The 27,897-nt window shown below is 43.2% G+C and overlaps 1 protein-coding gene across 1 annotated transcript in view; it reads right to left on the bottom strand.

Annotated features, from left to right (window-relative positions):
- The window catches only part of mttp (microsomal triglyceride transfer protein), a 47,979-nt gene extending 21,603 nt beyond the window's left edge, over positions 1–26,376 (bottom strand). The window contains exons 1-5 of the mRNA XM_055641192.1: positions 26,159–26,376; positions 19,179–19,366; positions 17,003–17,146; positions 3,266–3,373; positions 1,152–1,268 (exon numbers count right to left, since the gene is read on the bottom strand). Of these exons, the coding sequence (XP_055497167.1) occupies positions 1,152–1,268; positions 3,266–3,373; positions 17,003–17,146; positions 19,179–19,366; positions 26,159–26,234 (633 nt within the window). The 5' untranslated portion in view covers positions 26,235–26,376. The remainder of the gene's footprint in view (positions 1–1,151; positions 1,269–3,265; positions 3,374–17,002; positions 17,147–19,178; positions 19,367–26,158) is intronic.
- Positions 26,377–27,897: the final 1,521 nt, after the last annotated feature.

Below are 27,897 nucleotides of genomic sequence, written 5' to 3' on the forward strand. Positions count from 1 at the left end.
TTTGCCACACGCGTTTAATTGTCATATGTACAGACAACGGAACAATTACATTCTTAGTTGCAGCAGCATAAAAGGCCTGCAAACACAATACACACCAGTTAATATATGTTTTAGAAATACAATCAAGTAATACCATTATTTTAGGCAACCAAGGGTTAAGGGTTGAGCAGCTAGTTAGTGACCAACTCAACTGGACACAGTGCTTCTTGTTTACAATATAAAAACCTCTCACAGCCTTGAATCCCTCGATTTAATCTCGCCTTTTCTTTCTTTGATCCAAGGACTATCATTCAGCTTATTGCTTTTAGTCTTGTACGACATGTTTAGGTTTATTGTTGTCACGTTCACTGAGGTACAGGGAAAAGCTTTGTTGTTAATACCATCCACACAATCAGATGAGGATTTGTTTTGATTGTCAGATGCGTGGATAAAGGCTTGAGGCGAAAAGAGCCAAAAGGGTGACAAAAGAGACAAAAATAATGAACTGAGGGAGGGGTACTGATGGGAGGGGATGGGGATGGGGGGAGGGGGTTGACAATGGAGAGGAGGTGAAATATTGGGAGAAATGGTTGTGCACCAGGGGCAGTAAGGGATAGGAGGGGAGAGGAAATGGGTGAAGTTGTCTAAAATTGGAGAATTTAATGTTCATCATCAATAAAGAGAGGGGTCAGGAAAGAATAAGAATGAATTTGTCTAAACAATGAACGTGCTGAATGTTCCTGCTCTAAATTGGACATAAGTCTCTGTAAATCATCCCAGCCTCCTGAATGTTTACATACACATGTGTATTATATTACATAGACATAGAAACATAGAAAATAGGTGCAGGAGTAGGTCATTCGGCCCTTCGAGCCTGCACCGCCATTCAATATGATCATGGCTGATCATCCAACTCAGTATCCTGTACCTGCCTTCTCTCCATACCCCCTGATCCCTTTAGCCACAAGGGCCACATCTGACTCCCTCTTAAATATAGCCAATGAACTGGCCTCAACTACCCTCTGTGGCAGAGAATTCCAGAGATTCACCACTCTCTGTGTGAAAAGACATCAAATGACATTTAGACATCAAATGACTGTGAAAAGACACCAAAAGACATTTAGACATCAAATGCCAGAAAGCCAGCAGAAAGATGTCCTTTAGACACTGACCTTGGTATGACTGGTGAACCCTCTCCTTGCCACCTTGCAGCTGTCCAGCTTCTTCACTTTGGTGAGCTGCTGATGGTGTTCCTGGTAGTTAACCTTGCATTTCCCAGAGACGTCAACCTACAGGTCATGAGAGGAAGAGTGAGCAGAGTGAGAACAACTGAAATGTGGATGAGAGAAAAAACAACAAGGAGAACGTAAGGGAAAATGAGTAGAAGCTGAACATTTTTTTTTTAAATGAGCAAGAAATTTAGAGACGAAACAAAGAGGGAGCAAACTTGCTTCCTCGCAAGAGTTGCCAACTCCAGTTGTAAATATTTCTCGCGGTTTCATCGTGACCTCTTGTCTCTCAACGACCCAACCAGGCTGTCATTGGTCAGCCAGCATATATTGCCAGTATCCTGCCTACCTACAGCCACTAGAAAGTGAACACATTTCATCAGGTCAATGGAATTGAGGTGTGGAAACAGATTGCAGTTGGTAAATGCTATCATTAAACCTCCACCCTCAACTCCATGGACCCTGACAGTCCTCTCAGTTTAAACAGAGGTTCATGTGTACCTCCTCTAACCTAATCTACTGCATCCAATGTTCCCTATGTGGCTCCTGTTCATCGGCGAGACCAAACGTTTACTCAACGACCGTTTCGTTGAACACCTACGGTTAATCCGCCTTGGCCTACAGGATCTCAAACATCTGTTGTTAATCATTTGAACTCCCCATCTCATTCCCATACTGACCTTACTGATCATACTGACCTGGTCCTCCTCCACAGTCAGAGTGAAGTCACACGCTATGTGGAGAAATAGCACCTCATATTTTGCTTGGGTAGCTTACAACCCAGAGGTATGTATATTGAATTCTCTCATTTTAAGTAAGTTCATCTCATACTCCCCTCCCCCCTCCCTCCTCCCTTGTCCGTTCCATGTTCTCTTGAGATTACACCTTCCCAAGCCAACAATGGACCTACCAGGCAAAGCCCTGCCTGAGATTATTTGGTGGCTGGTCCTGATTGTTCCTGGCCTTTGCTCGCCTCCAGCTCTTCACCTCCTCCCCAACCCCCCTCTACTTTAATTCTGAAGAAGGGTCCCGACCCAAAATGTCACACATCCTGTAGAATGTGACGTTTCGGATCGGGACCCTTCTTCAGACTGATTGTACACTCTCCAACAGATGCTGCCTACTCTGCTGAATTACTGCAGCACTTTGTCTTTTGATCAAGATTCCAGCACCTGCAGTTCATAGAAACATAGAAATTAGGTGCAGGAGTAGGCCATTCGGCCCTTCGAGCCTGCACCGCCATTCAATATGATCATGGCTGATCATCCAACTCAGTATCCCGTACCTGCCTTCTCTCCATACCCCCTGATCCCCTTAGCCACAAGGGCCACATCTAACTCCCTCTTAAATATAGCCAATGAACTGGCCTCAACTACCCTCTGTGGCAGAGAGTTCCAGAGATTCACCACTCTCTGTGTGAAAAAAGTTCTTCTCATCTCAGTTTTAAAGGATTTCCCCCTTATCCTTAAGCTGTGACGCCTTGTCCTGGACCTCCCCAACATCGGGAACAATCTTCCTGCATCTAACCTGTCCAACCCCTTAAGAATTTTGTAAGTTTCTATAAGATCCCCTCTCAATCTTCTAAATTCTAGAGAGTATAAACCAAGTCTATCCAGTCTTTCTTCATAAGACAGTCCTGACATCCCAGGAATCAGTCTGGTGAACCGTCTCTTCACTCCCTCTATGGCAATAATGTCCTTCCTCAGATTTGGAGACCAAAACTGTATGCAATACTCCAGGTGTGGTCTCACCAAGACCCTGTACAACTGCAGTAGAACCTCCCTGCTCCTATACTCAAATCCTTTTGCAATGAAAGCTAACATACCATTTGCTTTCTTTACTGCCTGCTGCACCTGCATGCCTGCCTTCAATGACTGGTGTACAATGACACCAGTTCCTTGTGTCTCCCTGTGTAGCTGCCCATTCAGATGGATTATGAACTAGATTAGTTAATTCCAGGGACACAAACATATTCAGTGGTAAATTCAAATTTCGTTTATCTCGTTTATCCCTATTCACAACTTTGAGGTACACAGAGCATTTCATCAACTATTTACCTCAGTGGCAGTTGTGGATCTGAGTTGTACTTGGAACAAGCTGGCCAGGCCTCTCTTGATGTTCTGAAGCACCACTGGCTCATTTGAAAATGAGTAAAAGGTATTCACCTGGAGAATGACAAAATTAAGAAGCAGAAACAATGAAGAACCATCCAATAAAAGACAATTTATATGGTAATAACATCTAACATTGTTTCACCCAAGATGGTGCCTAAGCAGGTTACTCCGTGTGCCAATCATAGAAGTAGATCTGCCATCACGTATTACAATCGCTCCACGCTTTTAAACCTCTACTCCAATGGTAGCATTTCTTACTTTTTGTCATGTTTCTGCACACTATGGATGGCTCCATTTTAATCATGTATCGTCTTTCCGCTGACTGGATAACACGCAACAAACGCTTTTCACTGTACCTCGGTATATGTGACAATGAACAAAACTAAACTGAAGTTAACAACACAAAAATTGACACAGAGCAAATATAAGGACATATTCCAGCAGGTAAATCAGTTTTAAACTTGATTTAAAAAAGGTTTTAAACAAGGAAAAAATATATATGATAATTCGAGAACATCAGGCCAGGCAGTTGAAACCATGACTGCTGTTGATTAATTCAAGTCAAGTCAAGTTTATTCGTCACATACACATACGAGATGTGCAGTGAAATGAAAAGTGGCAATGCTCGTGGAGTTTGTGCAAGTTCGCGAGCGCAACAAACAAACAAACAACCAAACAAACTTAAAAACTGAAGCTGCTCAAAATGCTACGTTTGGAAAACAGGAGAAATCTTAGTATTTTTGGCTGAAGAAGATTTAAAAAACGAAGAGAACCAAAATTACGCAATTATTTGAAAATAACAAAAAGTATTTTAAAACCGGTGCTCTGGACTGAAAGTTTAGGTCGTCAAGCAAAGCGTGTGATGGGTGAACAGGTCTTAATGCAAGTTAGGCAATGTACCAAAGAATTTTGGATCACATCATTTTATGAATGGGGGATGTTTGCCAAAACTCTGATGGAATAAAGGCATGAATCCTGGCCTCTGGCTTATAAAGAACATCCTATATGCAGCAATTCTATCCTGACCAGCCATAGGGAAGAACAGGGTGAAGCTTGTCCCAATTAATAGTGAGATTAAACGAGTACTTACCAGTACGAAGTTTGATCTGTATTTTATGAGGAGTTACGATGAGGGATTACGTGAAGAACCCACCCAGTGCGCAGGCGCGGCATACTTCCAAGCAGTGGTGTGGAATCACAGGTAGACACAATATTGAAGTAAAGATAGTAAAGATTAATGAGACATCAGCTCGAGTTTGATCTATACAACGAGGGTGGGAGCGGAGGGCACGTAATCCCTCATCGTAACTCCTCATAAAATACAGATCAAACTTCGTACTGGTAAGTACTCGTTTAATCTCACTATTTTACTTCGGAGTCACGTGAGTGACTACGTGAAGACTTCAAAGGTCTGTGATTTCAAACCGTGTAACAGCTATATCACTCACTGCCGAAAGTTCATCGAGGGAGGAAGTGGTATCTAAAGACCAACGAATTTGTTAGTTTTTTGAAACAAAATTGTTTATTTAACAATAACAAAAATAGCTCCCCTGGGCTTTAAATTATAAATTTGCAGATTCTAAAATTTTGTCCGCAAACACGTCCTTCTCCATCAGCGGTTTGTGGTAGAATTTTCGGAACGTTGATTCCCTTGACCATCCCGCTGTACTAAGGATGTGGTCTATGGGAACCTGCATCCGTTCCGCCGCTGACGTGGACGCTGCCCTGGTAGAATGGGATTTAAAAACATCCGCGTTAATCCCCGCGGCTTTTAAGACCTGTTTCAACCACCTAGATATTGTCTGGCTGGTAACCCGTCCAAAAGGCTTTTTGTGGCTGACCCATAAGGCTTTTTCACTCCCTCTAAGCGTTTGGGTTGTGTCTACGTAGTTGCATAGATGGGTCACTACACACAGCCTAGGTTCTGGAGGATAGGCCCGGAAGATTAACGGAGAGTTGGGCATACCTGGCCTGCTTTGTTTTACCAACCCCGGCATGGTAAATGTAATGGAATCTGGGGTGGTTACCATGTTGTCCAGTCTTAGTTAATGCAGCGACTGAACCCTTTGTGCAGAGACGAGCGCCATGAGCATGAGGGTCTTGATAGTGGACTGCTCCAGACTCAAGGATCCCACCGGAGGCCAACCTCTAAGGTGTGACAAAACTACACTTACATCCCATACATGGGTGTATCTGGGTGTAGGGGGTTTAGTATTATAAATCCCTTTGAGGAGTTTTATAACCAGAGGGTGGGATCCAATGCTGTGATATCCTGTAGGCATAAGGTAAGCGGACAGGGCGCTCCGTGCTGCATTGATGGCACTGTAGCTCATCTTTTGGTCATGGTGCAAGTGGGCCAGGAATTCCAGCATGTCCGTGATCGAGGCTGTCTTGTATGATGTCCCTGCATCCAAGCAGTACTGCTCCCATTTCTTGATGTAGGTCAAGTACTGTTTCTTGGTAGAGACTCGCAGGGACGCCGACATGGTGGTGATTGTTCGTTCTGATAACCCCAATCCCTGGTAAGGCCTGTTCAGAACCTACAAACCAGGAGTTTCAATTTTTGATGGCATGGATGGCTTATGCCGGTTACCGGATGAGTCAATAGTTGTGGGTGGCTGTGAAAAACCATAGGTGACTCTACCACCATGTCGTGGAAAACTGGGAACCATGGTTGGGTAGGCCAGTCGGGTACAACCAGAATACCTGAAGCCGAGTCTGCTTGTATTTCCTGGAGTACCCGGCTGATGAGGCAGAAGGGAGGGAAAGCATAGAAGAAGAAATTTCCCCAACCCAGCGTGAAGGCATCTACCGCTGCTGCCTCTGGGTCTGGTTCCCAAGCCACATACATGGGTAGCTGGTGATTTAATCTAGACGCAAACAAATCTATATCTGGCGTACCATATTGCTTAACAATTCTAGCAAATATTTTTGGGTCTAACATCCATTCGATGTTGTCATTGAATTTTCGTGACCTGGTGTCCGCCACTGTGTTTAGCTTGCCTGGTAAATAGGCAGCTGATAGCCAAATATGTCTCTCGACACACCATTGCCAGATTATATTAGTCAATTTGTCGCATGATACTGATTTTATGCCACCCATGTGCCGAATGTAAGACACCGCCGTCGTGTTATCAATCATTAACCTGACATGCACGTGCCTCATATCGGATGCATATGCTTTTAGCCCATAAAAGGCGGCTAGCATCTCCAAATAATTTATGCCAAGTGATTGTAGTAGCGATGCCTCTGAATTAGTCCATCTGCCACCTGTGCTGGATATAGAGTTAGTAGCTCCCCAGCCTAAAGCACTGGCATCCGTTGTAATGGTTATGTTAGGATTGGTGACGGCGATAGGACTGTAACTGTGCCAAATGTTATCCACCCACCACTGAAGTTCTGTTTTGGCTTCAGCGGGTAAGTCCATAGGTCGGTCATAATGCCCCCTACTTAGACGTAGTGCATGTGTCCTTGCTCTTTGTAAATTCTGATAATGCAAGGGACCATATTGTGCAGCTGGAAAAGCTGCTACCATACTACCAATGACTCTGGCTACATGCCGGATCCTTGGTTGTGTTTTTGCGATTAAGTTGTTACAGGCTTCTGCTAATGCAGCCTTTTTGTCTCTTGGCAGAGTGACAGTCATACGGATAGTGTCGATAGTGAAGCCTAGATAGTCCATGTTAGTTGTTGGCTTCAATATTGATTTATCTGGGTGTAGAACAAATCCCAATGTTTCAAGGAGTTGTTTAGTAGCTAAAACTCCTGCGACAGCTAGTTCCCTTGTTTTCCCCAATATGAGAACATCATCCAGATAGGCCATGACTAAATGTTTTTGTTCTCTTAATTTTTTCATGGCCACTTTGAGAATTTTAGTAAATAATCTGGGAGCTGTCGTTAAACCATTGGGTAATGCTCTATACTGCCATAGTTGCCCCATCCAGATAAATTTCAGATATCTGAAATGATCCTTATGAATGGGTACTAAATAGTAAGCATCCTTAATATCTATGCTTGCCATGAAGTATCCCTTGGAGATCAGTTGTCTGGCAGTAACAAATGTCTCCATTTTGAAATGTTGATACTCAACAGACTGATTTAGTGATGTCAAATCAATAATAATGCGACATCCACCATCTTTTTTGGTTTTGATGAATATATTCGATACAAATTCCAATGGCTCGTGTCTGGCCCTCTCAATGATGCCTTTGGACACGAGCCTATCTAGTTCAGCTTGTCCTTCTACCTTCTCTGATTGTGTGGGAAGGAATACCCTTTGGGGTATGTGCTGAACCGGCGGTTCTATGCCTGGTTTAAATTCAATTTTGTATCCACTGATACTGTTGAGTATGAACTTGTTGTTAGTAAAGGAGCACCAAACATGTTTGAAGAACCTTAAACGCCCTCCTGTTAATACAACACCCTTTGTCTGCGTATGTTGACAGGAACCAGACCCACCTACCTCCATGTTCATTTCTGGGAGCGTTTGCGATGGGTTTGGCCCGAGGGTGTCCTTGTTGGTGCTGTGGTGGGGCGGCGTATCTTCCCACGGCTCCGCTCTGGGCCCCGCTCTAAAAAAGAGCTCTGGGGGTAGTGGGAAGCGGTCACCAGGCTTTCACCAGCTCGGTACCTGCTGGTGGATGCCGAGGCGTGCTGCCAACTGGGTGTCTTCACCCTGCTCGGTCCTGGTCCTGCCCTCATGAGGCCTACAGGTTTGGCCGCCTCTTCAAGCTCCTTGAGCCTTTTCCCCAAGTCGGCCCCGAATAGTAGCGCCTCCTTTTCTGGCGCCGGAGCTTTGCAAAGGCCCGCGTATTTGGGGTTGAGGGCAGGCCTGATGTTTTCACGCCTTAGATTGTTGAGCTCATACTGTGTGTTACACATTAGGGCGAGCACGTCCTGCTGTGGTGTAGAGAGCTCCTCGTTCCCCGTGGACCGAGCAAAGGCGGTAATGGCTGCGGTGTGGAGCTTCAGGATACGCTGCATCTTCAGCTCTTGTGTCCTGATATGCTGCCCCAGCTGGCTCCATATCTGGCCGTTTACGGTCTTTACTCGGAGCGCTTCACAGTTTTCCGGCGCTGTGTAAGTGTTGAGGGCCTCTTGTAAGATTTTCTCTTGCAATGGCTTATTAGAGAGCCTGTTGATACTGGCCACCATTCTTGGTGCTAGCATCATTCCGGTCCTCGGGGGCGCCGCATACCTGCTGACTACACCCAGTAGCTCTTCTTCCTCCAGCTCGCCTGGCATGCTTGCGCTGTCGTCCGCCTGCCCTTGTGATAGGCCAGCCCAGTCCTGGCCTCCCTTACTGACCTCAAACAAGGAGGGAACAGAAGGGTGTGGTGATGGTTTGGAGGAGGCCAAAGCCCGTCCTCCTTGGAGATGCCTTGCCTGCATCTCCTCCTCGAGCATCTGCTCGAGCAGCTGCCTTATGCAGCTTAAGCGGCCGTCTCCCCGTTTCGCCGGTGGAGAGTGTTCCCGTTCCTCCGACGAGTCGGAGGCCACCGGCCGGTCTGTTTTTCGTGTTGATTTTCTCCCTGTGCGGGGCGTCGCAATCGGCGGCACAGGGAGCGGCTCGGCGTCGGGTGTGCGGGAGCGTTCAAACAGCTCCTCAGCCGCTGGTGGCTGCCGCCCAGATATTGACCCCTCCTCGGGTGGAGTTGGGCAGGCAGTCCTCTTTGTTGGTCGCTTGCGGGTAGCCATAGCTTTCTCCGTTAGCGACTCTCTGTAATACAAAAGACTCACTTACCTGAGGTCTTGTCTTTATCCTGCCGCTGGAGAGCCTGGCTCCAGCTGCTGCCGCTGTTGCGCTGCTGACGTAATGCCGCGCCTGCGCACTGGGTGGGTTCTTCACGTAGTCACTCACGTGACTCCGAAGTAAAATCTCTATTGGAATTAAGGTGGGAGTTTGCTTGAGGTAAAGAGAATAGATAAACCACAGATCCATTTTATTTTATAATTGGTGCTACAGGTAGAAGTATATTCTAATTGAAGTATATAACATTATGAGAGGCATAGATAGGGTAGACAGTCACGGTGTGTCCCAGGATGGGAAAAATCAATTACTGGAGGGCATGGCTTTAAGGTGAGAGAGGGCAAAGTATAACCAAGATGTGCGGGACAAGTTTTGTTACACAGGTGGTACTGAGTGCCAGGAATGTGCTGTGCTGCCAGGACTACTGGTTGAGGCAGATAAGATAGCGCCTTTAAGAAATGTTTGGATAGGCACATGGATATGGAGGCAATGGAGGGATATGGATTATGTGCAGGCAGAACACATTTGGTCTAGGCACCATGTTCAGCACAGATATTGTGGGGCAAAGGGCCTATTCCTATGCTGTATTGTTCTATGTTTAATGTTCTGTAAAACATTGGGGTGGCATAGTGATGCAGGTAGTAGAGCTTCTGCCACACAGCTCCAACAATCTGGGTCCAATCCTAACCTCTGATACTGTCTTTAGAGTGTGTGAAAGGATAGTGTTAATATGCGGGGATCGCAGGTTGGCGCGGACCCGGTGGGCCGAAGGTCCTGCTTCCGCGCTGTATATCTAAACTAAACTAAACTAAACTACAGTCCACGTAGAGTTCGCATGTTCTCTCTGTAACTGTATGCATTTCCTCCAAGTGCTCTGGTTTCCTCTTGCATCATAAGTTAACTGGCCACAATATATTGTCCCTAGTATAGTAGTATCTGTGGGCGATTGACAGGATTGTGGGGAGAATAGGTCCCAGTGAAAACATGTGAGAGAACATGATCGTTCTGTGGGCTAGTGAGGATGTAATGGGCTGAATGACCTCCTTCTATGTTTTATGGCAATATGACAGCAGGGCATCTGTCTTTTGAACTTCCACGTTAGTTATATGATATTAGAATGTTCTGGGAGCCAAGACATTGAACTTTTAACCAATAATTCAGCTGAACTTTGCTCAGCGTGCAATTAACACCTTATCATGCATTGCGCCACGGAGCTAGAGTACACCCTTCATGTGCTGAGACAGCAACCCAGCAAAGCAACAAAGTTTGCCAAACTCAGTTTTTCATTTACAACACAGTCGGAGCTCTACAACACAGAAACAGGCCCTTCAGCCCAAATCGTCCATGCTGACCAAGATGCCTAATTAGCTAGCTCTACTTGCCTGCGCCTGGCCCAATTGGCACAATTATTGCAGAATCATTTACAATTCCGAACATAGAACTGTACAAGACAGGAATTGGTCAGCCCACAATGTTTGTGATAAATTTAAAAGAGAGTTAGATAGAGCTCTTGGGGATAGTGGAATCAAGGGATGTGGGCACTGGTTACTGAGTGTGGATGATCAGCCATAATCAAAATGAATGGTGGTGCAGGCTCGAAGGGCTAAATGGCCTCCTCCTGCACCTATTTTCTATGTTTCTATGAACATGATGCCAAGTTAAATTGATCTCATCTGTCTCTACAGGATCCATATCCATTTATTCCCTGCACTTCTGTCCCTATCTAAAAGCATCTTAAACGCCACTATCGTATCTGCCTCCACCACCACCCCTAGCAGTGCGTTTCAGGCCCTCACCACTTTTGTGTAACAAAACGTACCCCGCACATCTCCATTAAACTTTCCCCCTCTCACCTTACAACTATGCCCTCTCATCTTGGACATTTCCACCCTGGGAAAAAGGTTCTGTCTGTCTACCCTATCTATGCTAGGGACACAAGAAATTCAAAGTGGAAAAGGTAACACAGGCCCTATAATTTGCTCCAGACAAGTGATACTGTATCTGCCAAGTCCCCTAGGATCATGTTGCCAGGTAAAAAGTAATGACACTATACTTAGCATCAGCATCAAGCAGTTACACCTTGTTGCGGTTGATGCAATAAGTCAAGGTGATTTTGGAGTCTGCATTTGTCCGGGGACTGGAGTAAGAGTCCTTGGATGTTGTAAGCTGCGGATGGTCAGACCCACTCTTGATACCTTCTCCATGTGATTGATGCAATGGCAAACTGAACATTTTGTGCCAGTTTTAATCAGGTTTGCAACTCTGGTTGGTCATATTCCTGATGCTTTCATTATTAATAAATAAATAACTGCCCAGCATTCAAAGGCCTTGATCCTTGGTTGGAAAACAACTGGGGAATTTAATTCCAACTGGGCGGCACAATGGGGCAGCGGGTAGCGCCGCTCACTCACAGCACCAGGGAGCCGGGTTCGATCCTGACCTCGGATGCTGACTGCATGCAGTTTGCACATTCTCCCTGTGACTGCGTGGGTTTTCTCCGGGTACTCCGGTTTCCTCCCATATCCCAAAGACGTGAGGGTGTGTTGGTTAATTGTCCCCTGTAAATTATCCTTGGTGTGTAGGAAGTGGATGAGAAACTGGGATAACAGAGAACTAGTGTGAGCGGGTGATCGATGGTCGGCGTGGACTCGGTGGGCTGAAGGACCTGCTTCCATGCTGTATCTTTCAATCAATCAATTTATTAAATAAAGCTGGAATAAAAGGCAAAAATTAATAATGATGACTGCAAAACTGCCAGATTACCAGAAAAAAACCTGATTTACTGTATCCTTCAGGGAAGAATATGTGTCATTCCGACCCACTCAGGGCCATAGGTGAATCCACATGCATTCATGTGGTTGACACTTAACTGTTTCTTCAGTTCAGTAGCAACCAGGGACAATAAATGTGTATATTATCAGCAGACAGGGGCCACATGAGTGCACGGGTGGGGGACAGTTTTGGTGGAATTTGAAAAAAATGAAAAAAATTGTATTGAACAATTTGTGTAGTCTCCGAAAATGTCGGATGAATCTATCGCACGGTTCATGAATTGTATATATTTATCAATTGAATAAAGTCTATTTTGAAATAAAAAAATATTATCAGCCAATGCCACCCTCCAACGAGTCATACAGCACAGAAACAGGACTATAGCCCATCTTGCTATTGCCGACCAAGATATCTACACATCCCACCTCACTGCATTTGGCACATATGCCTCTAAACCTTTCCTATCCACGTATCTTGTCCTTTGAATATAGTTGTAGTATCTGCCTCAACCACTTCCTCTGGCAGCTCGTTTCATTTACCCACCACCCTCTGTGTAAAAAAGTTTCCCTTCAGGTTCTTATTAAATCTTTCCCCTCTCACCTTAAACCTAGGCTCTCCCATTCTTGATTTCCCTACTCTGGGGAAAGACTCTCTGTAACATCTTGCAAATCTGCATTAAACACCATTAACCATTCTTCAGATCATTTGCCCAACTGATGAAAATCCCGCTGTTATTTTTGGTAATTGTCTTTGCTATTTACGATACCACCCACTTTACTGGCATTTGCAAACTAACATCATGCCTTCTACATTCTCAATCAGAATAAATTCTAAAAAATGTCCCATGGCCCCACCACACCAGTGGTCATCTGACATATTTATCAGCTCAAAGCTCCTATTCCCATGCCAGCAGAGAAGTGAACAAAATCCTCACTACCTGATTTGTCCGCTCCAATGGCCCTTTTTACATCTTCACTGTTAATATTAGACCAGTCTCACCCCTGTCACTCTCACTTCTCCCCTCACCCATCAGGCAAGAGGTGCAGAAGTGTGAAAACACACAACTCCAGATTCAGAGACAGTTTCTTCCCAGCTGTTATCAGGCAATGAACAATCCTCTCACCAACTAGGGTGCGGTCCTGACCTCCCATCTACCTCGTTGGAGACCTTCAAACTATCTTGAATCGGACTTTATCTTGCCCTAAACATTATACCCTTTATCCTGTATCTGTGCACTGTGGAAGGTTTGCTTGTAATCATCTGTAGCCTTTTCACTAACTGGATAGCACACAATAAATAGCTTTTCACTGTACCTCTGTACACATGACAATAATAAACTAAACTGAAAATTAAACTTATAGAACTGAGTCTAGAGATACAACGCAGAAACAAGCCCTTCGGCCGACCGGCAATCACACCTAGCACTATCCTACACCCCAGGGAAAATTTACAGTTTTTACTGAAGCCAATTTATCTACAAACGTCTCTTTGGAGACGTACATCACCTTATTCAGGATCGAACCCGGGTCCCCAACGTTGTAAGGCAGCAACTCTACCGCTGCGCCACAGTGCTGCTCCCACATTTTGTACATTATACAGAAATGCACACGTTTTTTTAACCAATCAGAACAGTACACACGGGGGTAAACTTTGTACACCAGTAAATCTAGGACACTCCTGAAGATTTAGCATCAGTAAATACTGAAAAACTGGGGCTGATGTACAGAAAATAACCTTTAACACCAGTAATTGTATAGCTCCTCCTTCACTGGTCATTAACGGTAAATCCTAAAGTGAACTTTGAATACGTGTCTGCCAAATCCCTGCAAACCTGCAGCTTTTCTCTGCTTATTGAGCTTATGTGTCACAGTCTCATTGGTTTATTCCAAAACGAGACATTACAGGATCAACTCCCTGATCAGATTGGTGATGTAATGACTAGGAGATCAAGGTACTTCTGGTTACCTAACAACAGTTAACTCTTGACAGACTTCTTTTGAAACTAGTGGAAAAATTGATTCAACATATGCACTAGATCATGGCGTAGGAGTGGAGGCAGATCCGATCCTCTGCTGCCCTTTTGCACAGACAAGCAGCCAGCTTCCTCTCCTGTGGCATGAGCCAATTAATCCTTCTCCCCATCAGTGCTTCGTGTGCTTACTCTCCTATGGAAGCCATTATATGTCGTCATCACTCCAGATAACCTAACAGTCTGAAGAGGGTCTTGACCACAAATGTCATGTGTCCAGTTCCCTCCACAGATGCTGACTTCCTTCAGCAGTTCACTTTTCTGCTCAAGTTCCAGCATCTGAAGTTTCTTGAATCTCCATCATGACGTGCATCCTGTTACTGATTAAACTCTCCCTTTTACTATTCTAAATCAGATTCTCTTTTTTAAATTTTATTTTAATTTGTTTATTTTATTAGAAGCAATGTACATACATCTTAATCATAATATGCAACATGTTACATTTCTTGTACAACTTCTTTTTTTTTTTTTAACTTTAACCTATAATAGAAAAAGAGAAAAGAAAAAAGAAAAAGAAGAAAAGAGTGAGGATAGTAGTGGAGTGTAGTCCGCAGTAGTTGGCGTTACGTGAATGATAATGGTTAAGTATTAAGTAAATCAGATTCTCTTGTGGTACGTTCTCTTGTGGTATGTAGATGTTTTCCATATTCCAAAGAATAGCATAAAACACATTAACCACATTGTTTTTTTTAATTCTGCATAATTCTGCAAGCTTTCCCTGGCTCCTTCTTAGATTATGATTAAACAATCTCAATACATGCTCTACATTTAGTTATCTCACCATACTAAATTCAAAACTTTTAACAATGATTCAACACTTGGAATAAAATTTAAAGGAAGAAGGCACATTTCACCACCACAATTAATTCCCATGGAATAGTTCAGAAGACAGCAGAGGGACCCGGCAAATAGTGATAGGTTTGATCCTGACCTCCCGCGCTGTCTGTATGGAGTTTGCAATTCTCCCTGTGACTATGTCGGTGCTTCGGTTTCTTCCCACCACCATTTAATGGGCACGTGTGAAAGAGTAGGTTGAAGGCAGGTAAGGAAAGGAATGGGATTTATAATGGAAAGAATGCAGAGAAGATTTACGAGGATGTTGCCAGGATTCAAGGACCTGAGCTATAAGGAGAGAATGAGCATGCTAAGACCTTATTCCTTGGAGCACCGGAGGCTGAGGGGTGATTTTATAAAGATGTACAAAATCATAAGTGGAATAGATAGGGCAAATGTACAGTTTCTTACCCAGAAGGAACCCGAAAGGCAACCTTTTTACACAAAGGGTGGTAGGGAGAAAGGAACTGCAGATGCTGGTTTATACCAAAGGTAGAGGCAAAGTGTTGGAGTAACTCAGCAGGTGCAAAAAAGATCCAGAGATGCCTGCCCTGCAGAGTTACTCCAGCACTTTGTGCCTATCAAGGGTGGTAAGTATATGGATCGAGCTGCTGGAGGAGGTAGTTGAGGCAGGTACGATCATGACATTTAAAAAACATGTGGACAAATAGGATAGGTTTAGAGGATATGGGCCAAACGCTGGCAGGTGGGACTAGTGCAGATGGGGCATGTTGGTCGGCATGGTCAAGTTGGGTCGAAGTGCGTGCTTCCACACTATGACTCTATGAGACAGGAAAGATTTAATAGGAACCTAAGGGGAACCTGTTTTTGAGTAAAAAGGCTAGAGGGTACCCAAAAGTACTGGAGAAACTCAGCGGGTGCAGAGGCATCTATGGAGCGAAGGAAATAGGCAAAGTTTTGGGGAAGAAGGGTTTTGGCCCGAAACGTTGCCTATTCACTTCGCTCCATAGATGCTACTGCACCCACTGAGTTTCTCCAGCATTTTTGTGTATCTTCGATTTTCCAGCATCTGCAGTTCCTTCTTAAAGACTAGAGGGTATATGGAACAATGTCCCACAGGAATTAGTTGAAACAGATACTGTAACATTCGAAAGGCACTTAGACTGGAACATGGATAAGAGAGGTTTGAAGGATAAAAGTCCCCTCAGATCCCCTCTAAAAAGCTCTTCCCTCTGCATCCTGCAGCGTTCATTTTTATATACATCAATCACATTCCCTCTTAACCACCTCAGCTCCAGCGAAAAAAGAACTAACTTCTCCAGTCTCTCAAAGAGTACACCTGCCACCCTGAAATGTGCTCTCAATGCAGTAAATTAGGTTTGATTGATAAAAATGAGTTATAATAATTACAGATTGGCAGGAAGCCTGAAATAAAGTCATAGAGCACAACTTGTCCATGTCAACCAAGATGCCCCATCTAAGCTAGTCCCATTTGCCTGCATTTGGCCTATATCCCTCCAAACATTTCCTATCCATGCACCTGTCCAAGTGTGTTTTAAATGTTGTTATTGTACCTGCCTCAGCTACCTCCTCTGGTCGCTCATTCCAAATACCCACCCCCCGTGTCTGTGTGAAATTGTTACTTCCAGGCTCCCATTAAATCTTTCCCTTCTCACTTAAACCTTTGTCCTCTAGTTCTTGATTCCCCTACCTTGGATAAAAGAATTTGCATTCACCCCATTTATTCCCCTTGTGATTTTACACACCTCTATAAGATCATCCTCAGCCTCCTGTGTTCCAAGGAATAACATTCGAGCCTGTCCAACCTCTCCCTATAGCTCAGGTCCTCGAGTCCTGGCAATATCTTTGTAAATCTTCTCTGCACTCTTTTCAGCTTAAAGACATCCTTCATATAGCAGGGTGACCAAGACGGAACACGATACTCCAAATGCAGCATCACCAATGTCTTGTACACTGTAACATAACGTCCCAACCTCTATACTCAATATCCTGACTGGTGTAGGCCAATGCACCAGAAGCACCTTATCTACTTGTGATGAACTGTGTACCTGAACTCATAGATCCCTCTGCTCTAATGGCACTCCCCAAGTCCCTATTATGTACCGTGAAGGTCCTGATTGAGTGATAAAAATAAAAGTTGCCAAAATACTCAATTGATCTTAATATAATGAAATAAAGTAAGTAATGCATGTAAAGCCCTGCTAATTCAGACCCCAGTGTGGACAATTAGATTGTCGCCTACACTTGCAGAGCTGTCTGCCTGAGTATTCTATCATCCCAGGAGGATTGCAGAAGAGTGTGATAGTGATGGTACCTTCCCATTGATCCAGTGAAGGAGGACTGGATTCTTCAAGGTTGCCAGATCCCGTTTCCCCAGGATTCCTTCTCCGTTGGCATCTTTAAAGATGTTTTTGTCATCTGTTCGTTCACTCACATTTTCAAGTTTGACATCAGTTATCTGGGAAAGGAGGCTTTATATCAATGAAATAGAAAAGGACAAAGGGAAAAAAAAACACTCCCTCAGCCCCTGCAGGAGCTCCAACAACCTAAAACAGGTCTCCACCAATTTCCCAGCAGCTGGTGGTCCAGCATCTCCTTTAGTCCAGACAAAACTATGAGCGCGCACATGAAATCCCCCCAGAAGTGCCCCAGAAGGTGTGGCACCTAGGCCGGGTGAGGTGGCTGAATTTGACCCCTGCGGCTGAGGCTCTGGAACTCCGGCCCAGCCGGAGTTGGTCGGTCTGTTACCATAGCCAACGTTGCAGCTGGTATCTTGGTATCTTGACCCCCAGACCATTCTAGTACAGTAGGGCTCCTCTTGGAGGCCCTGACCTCTGTTGGTCCAAAACGGATAATCCAGAAAAGCTCTGGAACCAAGGGTGCTGGAAAATTGGTGGTGGGCCTGTATTAATATGGATATTGGTTTGTTATTGTCATGTGTGCCGAGATACTGTGAAATACTTTAGTTTGCGTGCCTATCAGGCGTCATACGATACATGGGACATCACGCAAAGAGAAAATAAACAAATTGAAGAATATAGTGTGTTACAGCTGCAAAGAAAGTGCAGATAAAATAGTGCAAGGGCCGCAATGAAGCAGATTAGAATTTACCACACAGTTGGTCCACTGTCTTCAAAGTTGATACACCCGCACGCATCATAAGAAACAAAGGGCAATAATCTCTTCAAAACAGAGCAATGTAAATCCAAATTTAAATAATCCACCAAAGCTTTGTGTTCCTACAAATGTGAGCATCGATGGAGATAAGCCCGTTGCAAAGGAAATTGGGTTTGCCTTGATGGGGAAACATGTATTATGAAAGTGAGGATAGAGTAGCAAGTGCAACAGAATTGGTAGAGCTGGCACTAGGTGGAGACTGCAAACAATATACTGCATACCCTTGATTTGCTACCCTTTTTGAGAAGTGAATTGTGTCCTCTTTTATGAAGGCAGAAGCAAAGTATTTGTTTGATGCTCTGCCATTTATCTGTTCCCAATTATAAATTCTCCCGTGTCTGATTGTGACAGACCTACATTAGTCTTCACTTATCGTTTTTCTTTTTACATCCTTTGAAGCTTTTAACTTACAATGAAAAAGAGTAATAAGGCCACTGAAAGCCAATAAATCCTTCGGGCCTAATAATACAAGTCCCAGAGGACTAAATAGTTGATGCATTGATAGTCATCTTCAGAATGGAATAGTTCCTGCAGATTGGAAAGTGGAAAATGGTGCCCCTGCTATTAAAAAATGGAAGAGAATAAATAGAGAACTACAAACCTATGGAAGATGTTGGTGTCATTACCAAGGCAACATTCATTGTCTGTTCCTGAGAGCCCATGAACTGAATGATTGACTGAGCCAATTGTAGGGCAGTTATGAGTTAAACATATTGGTGGATCTGAATCATGTTACAAATCTCAAGAACATTAACAAACCCAATTTGGTTGTGTCATGGCCGCCATTATAACAACTTTCAAACTCCAAGTTCATTTATACAACTGAATTTGAGTTCCCTTTTGAACTTATGGCTCCAGATCATTCTTCTAGGCCCATGGATTAATGCACTAATCACTGAATCGTCCAATGAAAAGGGAAATATAGGGGTCAATCTAACTAATATGGAAGCTATGTCAAAATTAGAACTATGGTCAAATAAACAAATAAAGGGTATTTTCCCTCAGTTACATAAATTGGCATCATCAGATCATCTGGTTAAGAAAATAAGAGAACATCAGCATAGCTGAGTGAATGATGATGCCCTAGAAAATGTCTGTAAATGGAATATTTACATTATTCATGATAGGGATAAATTGTTCCAACAAGTAGTTAGAAAGGAAAAGTGAAAGGTGTACAGATTACAATATTCTTTGCTCTCTCTCACAGTTCCCACCTCTCCGATCCACAGACAATTTTTAAAAATGGCAAGTTGGACTGAATGGACTATTTCAGATCACCTTGATTAAAATATTTGCTAGTAAATGAAACATACCGCTATTTGAATAAGTTGGTCATCTTCATTGCTTGAGTTTCTCCACAACAAGTCAACATTGACGTTGGACACAATTTTAAATCCGGCACTCTCATCAACAGACGTTTCTCCTTTGTCTAACTGGAGTTCCACGGTGTAACTGTATTTGTACGTCTTCCCAGCGTTAAACCTTGGTCCACCTCGCCGCGCTGATTAAAAAAGAAAGATAAATAAATGATACTAGATGACGGGATTCTTCACAGCAATGAAAGGCCAGTGGAAGCAGATTCAATAGTAAGGGCAGCAGCATTGCAGTTTCATCATCAATGACTTGCTGATTCCAGCATCTACAAGGCCACCAGCATAATCACAGAGGAGTCTCAGCCCGGTCATTCACTCTTCAAAGTATCAAAGTATCAAAGGTATTTTATTGGTCACATTCACATACACCTAGGTGTAGTGAAGTGAAATGCTTCTTGCCATTTTGCAGCACATAAAGAAGGAATACAGACATAACATTAATAAGAGTTTTAAACATAAAGAACATCCCCCCACAATGGTTCCCATTATGAGGGAAGGCACAAAGTCCAGTCCCCAACCCCAGTTCACCCATAGTCGGGCCCATTGAGGCCTCCACAGTTGCCTCTACGGAGGCCCGATGTTCCAGGCCGTTCTCGCCGGGTGATGTTGCTCCGGCGTCGGGAGAGTCCTCTCAGCGGCCTGGGAACCCTGGAATGGCCGCTTCCGTACTGGAGGCCGCGGCTTCCAAAGCCAACAAGGCCGCGCCGGTTGGAGCTCCACAACTGGCGATCTCATCTAGAGATCCCAGGCTCCCGGTGTAAAGTTCAGCGCCGCCGCCCGCAGCTGGTCGCTCCACAGTCCCGCAGCTCCGCGATGTTTTCCTCAGCGATCTTCAGCTCACCGGAGCTCCAGCGCGGCGACCCGGGCAAGGCATCGCCCGCTCCGCGATAGCGCTCCAGCGCTGTGCCGCCGCCGAAGCGGAGGTTCTGGGCGGTCCCCGACAGGAAACGCCGCTCCAGGCCCGCTGGTAGGCCGCGAGGACAGTTCGAAGCTGCAGCCCGGAGAAAAGCTGCCTCTCCGACCAGGTAGGGACCCTGAAAGATAGTTTCCCCCTTCCCCCACATAAAAAAGTCTAGACCTCCAAACAAAACACTTTAACTAACTAAAATAAAAATAAAAAGATGAAGAGACAGACAGCTGCTGGCTGGGCAGTCATGCACAGGACAACCCTCCCCTCTCTCATCAGGCAAGAGTTACAGAAGTGTGAAAATGCACACCTCCAGATTCAGGGACAGTTTCTTCCCAGCTGTTATCAGGTAACTGGAACATTCTACAACTAGAGTGCGGTCCTGAGCTACTATCTCCCTTATTGGAGACCCTCAGACTATCTGTAATCAGACGTTATCTTGCACTAAACATTATTCCCTTTATCATGTATCTATACACTTTACACATTGATTATAATCATGTGTTGTCTTTCCGCTGACTGGTTAGCATGCAACAAAAGCTTTTCACTGTATTTTGGTACACGTGACAATAAAATAAACTAATCTACAGTTTCTTTGAATCTTCTATCTGACCCAGAATTTATCCCTCACAATCTCTGCAGATTACACCACCCCTTCAGCCCTGTGAGGCTATTGTGAAGTTGTCTTCTTGCACATCTGGTGTTCTTACCCTCTTGCTCCACCATTGGTAGCCTGGTTCCTAACTGCTGGAATTTGCTTCTTTAAAATATTTGGATCATTCTTTCTCTCCTTAAGTCGCTACCTCTTTGACCAAGCTTTTGATCCACTGGTCCATTTCCCATACTCAAACGTAGTGAATTTGCATATATATATATATATTGGGTCCCATGTTCACACGAGAGGGCTAGTCCCCCAACGCAATATTACACCTCTCCACCAATTCCAATATTGGTGGCCAGTGGGGGGGGGGGGGCTTTCTGGAGTGCTAGTATGGGTGTTGTGGGCTGAAGGGACTGGTTTTCAGAGGGCTAGTATGGACATTGTGTGCCGAATGGATTCTTGGGGTGGCAGCTCAGTCACTCAAGCCTGATGTGCTGGCAGCTCTCACTCACGGCTGGTGGGCTGGCAGTTGACACACGGCTATTCCTTGAAATTCCATTTCAAGCAGGGTGCAAGGCCACCACATTCAAGTGCAGTTTCATACCACTTCATGCAGGGTGCAAAGCCACCAAATTCAAGTGCAGTTTCATGCCACTTCAAGCAGGGTGCAAGGCCACCACATTCAAATGCAGTTTCATACCATTTCATGCAGAGTGCAAGGCCACCACATTCAAATGCAGTTTCATACCATTTCAATCAGGGTTAAACCACACAAAACACCACATAAACACCACACTCACAGTTCAGTAGACATTCAGTGTGTTCAGTTGATTCACAGCTCAGACAGAGTTATGACCTCTCCCTCCCCCATCTTGCAGAGACTGAGCTACACCCACACTTCCAGGTTTTATAATCCCTCCCTCCTACCACCGGAAGGAGCGTGGCCACCATGGCATGATTGACAGGAGATAGATTCTCAACATTTTTAAAACACTAATAACACTTTTATTTTTCATTGATGGGAAGAATCCTCTGCACCTGATGAGCGGAGGGGGACTGAGTAAATGGTCAAAAATCACAGCCGTAAGCGGTAGCGTTTTATCTAAAATCAATATACAGTGCAAACAGGAAGTTGTCAAGTGTAGACATTTAATGATGCTTTATTTGCAGTGCTTTATTTCAAACCAACCACCACCAACAACCATTTACTGTGCTTTATTTCAAACCAACCCCATTTTCATTTGCAAACCACATTAAGGGCACTCAAGGTCAGTAAAAACCACACTCACAGTTTAGTAGACATATGTTCAGTGTTATTCACAGCTCAGACTGAGTGACGTGACCCTCTCACTCCCCCATCTTGCAGAGACCGAATGAGGCACTCAACACTTCCGGGTTTTATAGGAGTGGCCTTCAGGAGAGAGAATCTCAACATTTTTTAAACACTAATAACTCTTTTATTTTTCATCGATGGGAAAATTCCTCTTGTCCTGCACAGCGGAGGGGGACTGAGTAAGATGGCCAAAAATCACAGCCATAAGTGGCAGCATTTTTTCTAAAATCAATATACAGAACAACAGGTAGTGGTCAAGATCAGACTTTTAGTAATATAGAAATTTTATGTGCCATATAATGTGAATTTCTCCAAATTTGAGGTCACCTCCAGTAACTCTTGCACAAATTCCATTGCAGAATCCATGCCTGAGAGCCACATCGATCACGTTATAGTACACAGCACATTGGGAAGATGTTTGATTTCCATTCCTGCCTAGGCAATCCACAACAAAATCTCACAAGCACTCTACATACTGGTGACTGCAAATCTGTTTCATGTGGAGCACCATGACTGTGATACTGTGAAGTACCTATTCATTCAAATAAAACTGATTACATTTAAAGCTAAAGTCTTCAGAGTGAACAATTGCCCCAATCAGTTGCTTATCAAAATGTCTTGTTGTCGCATGCCATAAAAACTAGGTGCAAAGGTCAAACGTTTATACAAGATTAAAATCTTGGGGTGAAATTTAACAGCAAAGAGTTACATTTACGAATCTACGTTTCAATGGACAAACTGAAGACCTTACTGTTCTGATTGGGGATTATGTACTGCTTTAATTTTCTGCATCAGGTATCACAGAAAGGTTCAAAACTACTTTGAACTGAAAAAAATATTCAAAAACAATCAGCGAACCACAGATTTATTCAGACAAAATGACCTATTTGTTTACATTAAATAATTTTTCCAGTCCATGACTAAAATAAAACTAAAATTAATGTTCTGATGAAAGTCGTAAGTTTTGACGTTGATTTACAAAAATGATAGAACGTGGGTCAGCGTTATTTCAGTCCCACTGTTTACCATGAAGCCACAATCACTACCATGCACAACAAAGAAAACAATGAGAGAAGGCTGAGGGTCAAGCAGCATTTGTGGAGGCAAGAGGTGTATCTCGACAGTTTGGGAGAAAATCCTGGATCAGGTTACAGAGAGAAGAGGAAGAGTCACCGGTATGTAGCAGCAGAAGGGAGAGGGGTGGGACAAGCACTGGTTAGTGATTGATGGAACCAGATGGGGAGAGGATAAGGGGCAGAAGGAACCAGATGAGAAGGAAAGGCAATGGGAAAACTGAACTGATAGAAAGAAGAAAACTAATTGGACAGATGAGTGGTACACCAAGAACATTTAAAATGCATTTGGACAGGTGGCTCAGATGGGCATCTTGGTCAGCATGGACAAATTGGGCTGAAGGGCCTGTTTCTGTGCTGTATGACTATGACTGTGAGTGCTTGTGAGAAATAGCACTGAGGGAAAGGGCAATGGGAGATTGGAAAATGCAATGTTCATATCATTAGGTTATAAACTACCACATACACACATTGGGGGTTTGTAATCTCAGCCTTGATGACTGTGTTGAGGGGTCAACGGTTAAGTGTGTTTGAATGTCATACCACTGACAATGGAACAATGAAATACTTGCTGCAACTTAACGGGCAGTAAATAGAATAATGCACAGATAATATATAATAATCAAAAATGCAATAAAATAATAACTGCATTAACATGTAGCCATAATAATGCAAAAAATGAAGTCTGTAGTGCATCCAAAGACACAGTCTGAAGAAGATCACAGTTGCTGAGGTCAGTTTTGTGTAGTGTTCAAGAGCCTGATGGTAGCAGGGATAAAGCAGTTCTTGAAGCTGATGGGGTGAGGGTGGAGGTTGGATGGTTAGAGCAACACTGACTGGAAGCCAACCATGTTCGGTAGAGGGAGAGGGAGAATAGAGGAGAACGGCTAATAGTCCCAACAAGACACCTAAAGTGGCTGCATTGGCATCAGCATTAGTATATGTCTAATTGAATGTTCTGTGTGAGAGTGAAGAAAATCATTTCTTCATTCAAGATTAAAAGTTACATCGCCAAGACACCCAGCATTTTTTCTGACTGTAAAACCAGGAACACCCAGATGTGGCAATATGGAATGCAGCCCCTGAAAGAACGGTGATTCAGGGAAATTGACAATGTGAGAATTAGAAATTTCAAAAATCGATGGAATATAAGGATTGAGCAGAGGAACGGGACTAAACTTTATTATTATTATTTATTATTTCCTTTATTGTCATTCAGACCTTTCGGTCTGAACGAAATTATGTTGCCTGCAGTCATACACAGAACCAATAAAAACAAAACATACAATAAACACAAATTAAATATTTACCGCAGTGAGTTCACCAAGCACATCCTCACTGTGATGGAGGCAAAGTGATGGAGACATGCTCTTTCAAAGAAAAATGACGGGCATGACGAACTGTGTCCTTATTTTATGCTATGGGATGTAATGATTCTAAGTTCTTTGGAATCCAGCAAGGAGTACAAAGCACGCCTGACTCAAAGTGAAGGGGTATTTACCATACAGAAATTTAAACATTGCACCAGTCTTAAAAGAAGGAAAACTCATCAATTACATGAAGGTTTTTAAACAACATTTCTGATATGTGTTTTACAATGCATGTGAGCATAGGAAAGGATATGACCAGGACATTGTCAATACACTTCAACTGGCCACTCCAATAAAGGTTCTCCGTAAATATTTCCACAAGCTGTTCATTCCTAAATTCATTATCTTCTGTGTAATGCATCTAAATGCATGACGTGCATCTACCCCTCTCTAAATTCAAGTTTATTCCTATACTCTAGACACTATGGAGATTGTTAGCAAATTTGTTATTTATTTTCAAGGATCTTTTCCATTTAAGTAATTGAACGTTCTCTTAACCAGAACCAACCCAACCTAACATACTTCAACCTTTTCTGCAGATCAGTCTTGTGCTATGTATTAAATTAGTGACACTCATAGTAACATCTTCGAAAACCTGAATAACCTAAATGACATATAAATAATGTGCCCAGTTTTAACACTGCAATCTGATGTTAATTAAAATTTGATAGTAGAGTTCGCTTTGCCTTTAACTATAACTGAGTTTAGTCTTAATTTAGGAATAGAAATTAAAAACATAATAAAGACCATTTATCCCACATGGGACTTTCACAGATATTATGTAAAAAGACAACGTGGAACATAGAACACCAAAAGTACACACAGGAACAGGCATAAAGCCCACAACGTCTATGCTGAACCGGATGCCAAATTAAACTAATCTCATCTGTCTGCATATCATCCATACCCCTCCATTCCCTATCTAAAACCCTCTTAAATGCCAATATTGTATCTAACTCCACCACCACCCCAGGCAGTGCATTCTAGGCACTCACCACCCGCTGCGTAAAAAGAAAATAACTTGCCCCACATATCTCCTTTAAACTTTGCCCCCCCTCACCATAAAGTTATGCCCTCTAATATTTGACATTTCCACCCAGGGGAAAACAATTCCAAATGGAAATCCAATCTATGCCTCTGATAATTTTATATCTTTCTATCTGGTCTTAATTTAGTCTAAAACTGTCAATTTAGGTCCAATTTGTTCCTTCTGGCAAGGACTCTCCCACCTTCAAACCCCCACAATTACCATATTATTTAATTTTCTCTCCTCTACCGTGTGTTTATCCAACTTTACCTTAAATACATCTCGGGCGTTTGCCTCAACCATGTGGGCCTGAGTCCACATTCCTAACTATCTCTAGACAAAGACGTCTCTGAAATTTCCTTGTCGATTCATTGACCATTTCTGGTTCAAAGCCAAATTATCTTTAATTATTCCAAACTACTGATGGGCACAGAACGAGCAAATTGTTTAACAGAGCCAGAAAATTGCTTAATTTAAATGAATAAATTATTATTTGAGAAAATTGTCCCTTTAATCATTGAAGACCATTAATGAATACACTATACATTCAATATGAGTGCTGAAGAAATGCACAGAGCCTCGTTATCGGCGTGGCAGGCACATACTTACTTTTTGCAGAGCTTGAAGAGGAAGAGACAATTAGGGTCAACAGCACCCAAAGTATTGGCATCTTTCGACACAGCATATCCTGGTCAACAGGAATAATTAGAATTTTCAACTTTAAATAACCACAAATATATAAAAAGGAGAGAAGGAGAGGTGGATCCGAAGGACAGGGTTGCCAGATGTAAAGTGTGTGAAGACAGGTTTAACATTTATCTAGATAGAAGGGAGGTCAGATTCCAAACTCCACGCTGTGGTTCTGAATGCCTGAGTTAAATATTAAACAGCCGTGATTTACAATAACCCTGTCAGAGGAATCAGCTGAGACCAAAAATTCCCAGATAAAAGGAACATGATGCCTCACAATCACTCCCGGAGAGCTTTTCATTCTCAAATCAATTTAGTCTAGAGTATTATTTTGTCTAGTTTTAAATAATGAGGAAATTATTGACCTCAATTCCCATCACAAACTCTGGCATCTCACAATCCCTCTCCCTGAAATCTTTGTGAATTAGCAAGTTTATAAACAGGCTTAGGTGCATATGTGACCTCAAGACATAGTTTTAATCACATAGCTGCACCATCACTTGGACTCCTATTTCCACTTTCATACCATCCAACACCACTCCTTCATTTCTTTTTAATGACAGAGTGTTGGAGTAAAACCTCTGTCCCACTTTCCCCAGTTACTCACGAATTCTCCTGAGTTTTCCTCTTGATTCAATCTCATGGAATGTCCGTAGCGAGTCCGTAGATATTTCATAGCGGCTTGTAATGCAAGACGTAGGTACTCTGGGCATCAGGTAAGTCGGGATGTTTTTTCAGCATGTTGAAAAATGTCCACGAGTAAAAAAAAGCCCCGAGCACGGCTGGCATCTCCGAGTTTGAATCAAGGGGAAAACTCGGGAGAATTCGTGAGTAACTTGGGAAAGTGGGACAGGCCCTTAACTCAACGGATCAGGCAGCATCTCTGGAGGACATGGATTGGTGATGTCCTTTATTAATCCATTTTCACCGATCATTTTCTTACCTTTAGCCATGACTATTTTTACCTCTGCAAATAATAATAAAATAATAAAATAATAAAAAATATAAAAATAAATACTTTATTGATCCCCTCAGGGAAATTCAGATGTCCAGAAGCCCCCAACCAACAAACCCACAGATTCAAAACGAACGCAGACAGAAAATACATAGAATACACTGTGGACACTACCTGAGAGCAATAAATACTTAAAAAGACCAATAATTAACAATTAAAAATTAAAAATTGCAAGAATGCATCCCCCTACAGACTAGCGGTCCGAATTATAAAATCTAATGGCTGCAGGGGTAAGGTTGACATGGTTTGCTGCTCAATTCCTAACTTGTAGCATGCCCTGTTCACCAATCATTCCTGACTTTGGTGATCTACATTATTTGACTCAACTACATAAGAAGGGTAGGCGTCTAAAAGCTTGGTCAAATAAGTGGGCTTCAAGGAGCATCTTAAAGGAGGAAACCAAGGCAAAGAAATTCAGGAAAAGATCAGCCTTCAATAACTGAATGGCCACAAATGATAGTGTAACACTGGAATTTTTAAGAGGCCATAGTTGAAAGATAGAGTGGCATTCCTCCGTCACAAGAATATGTTTCCTGATGTAGGGAGATATGTCCACGGTATTCCAAAGGCAGTATTATGGCCCTAATTCCAATAGGAAGACTTTACTCTTGACCTTACAAAAAAGGCCAACAAACTATGCCTT

The sequence above is a fragment of the Leucoraja erinacea genome, chromosome 1 (assembly GCF_028641065.1).
Source record: "Leucoraja erinacea ecotype New England chromosome 1, Leri_hhj_1, whole genome shotgun sequence".
In the NCBI taxonomy this organism is placed as follows: Eukaryota; Metazoa; Chordata; class Chondrichthyes; order Rajiformes; family Rajidae; genus Leucoraja; species Leucoraja erinaceus.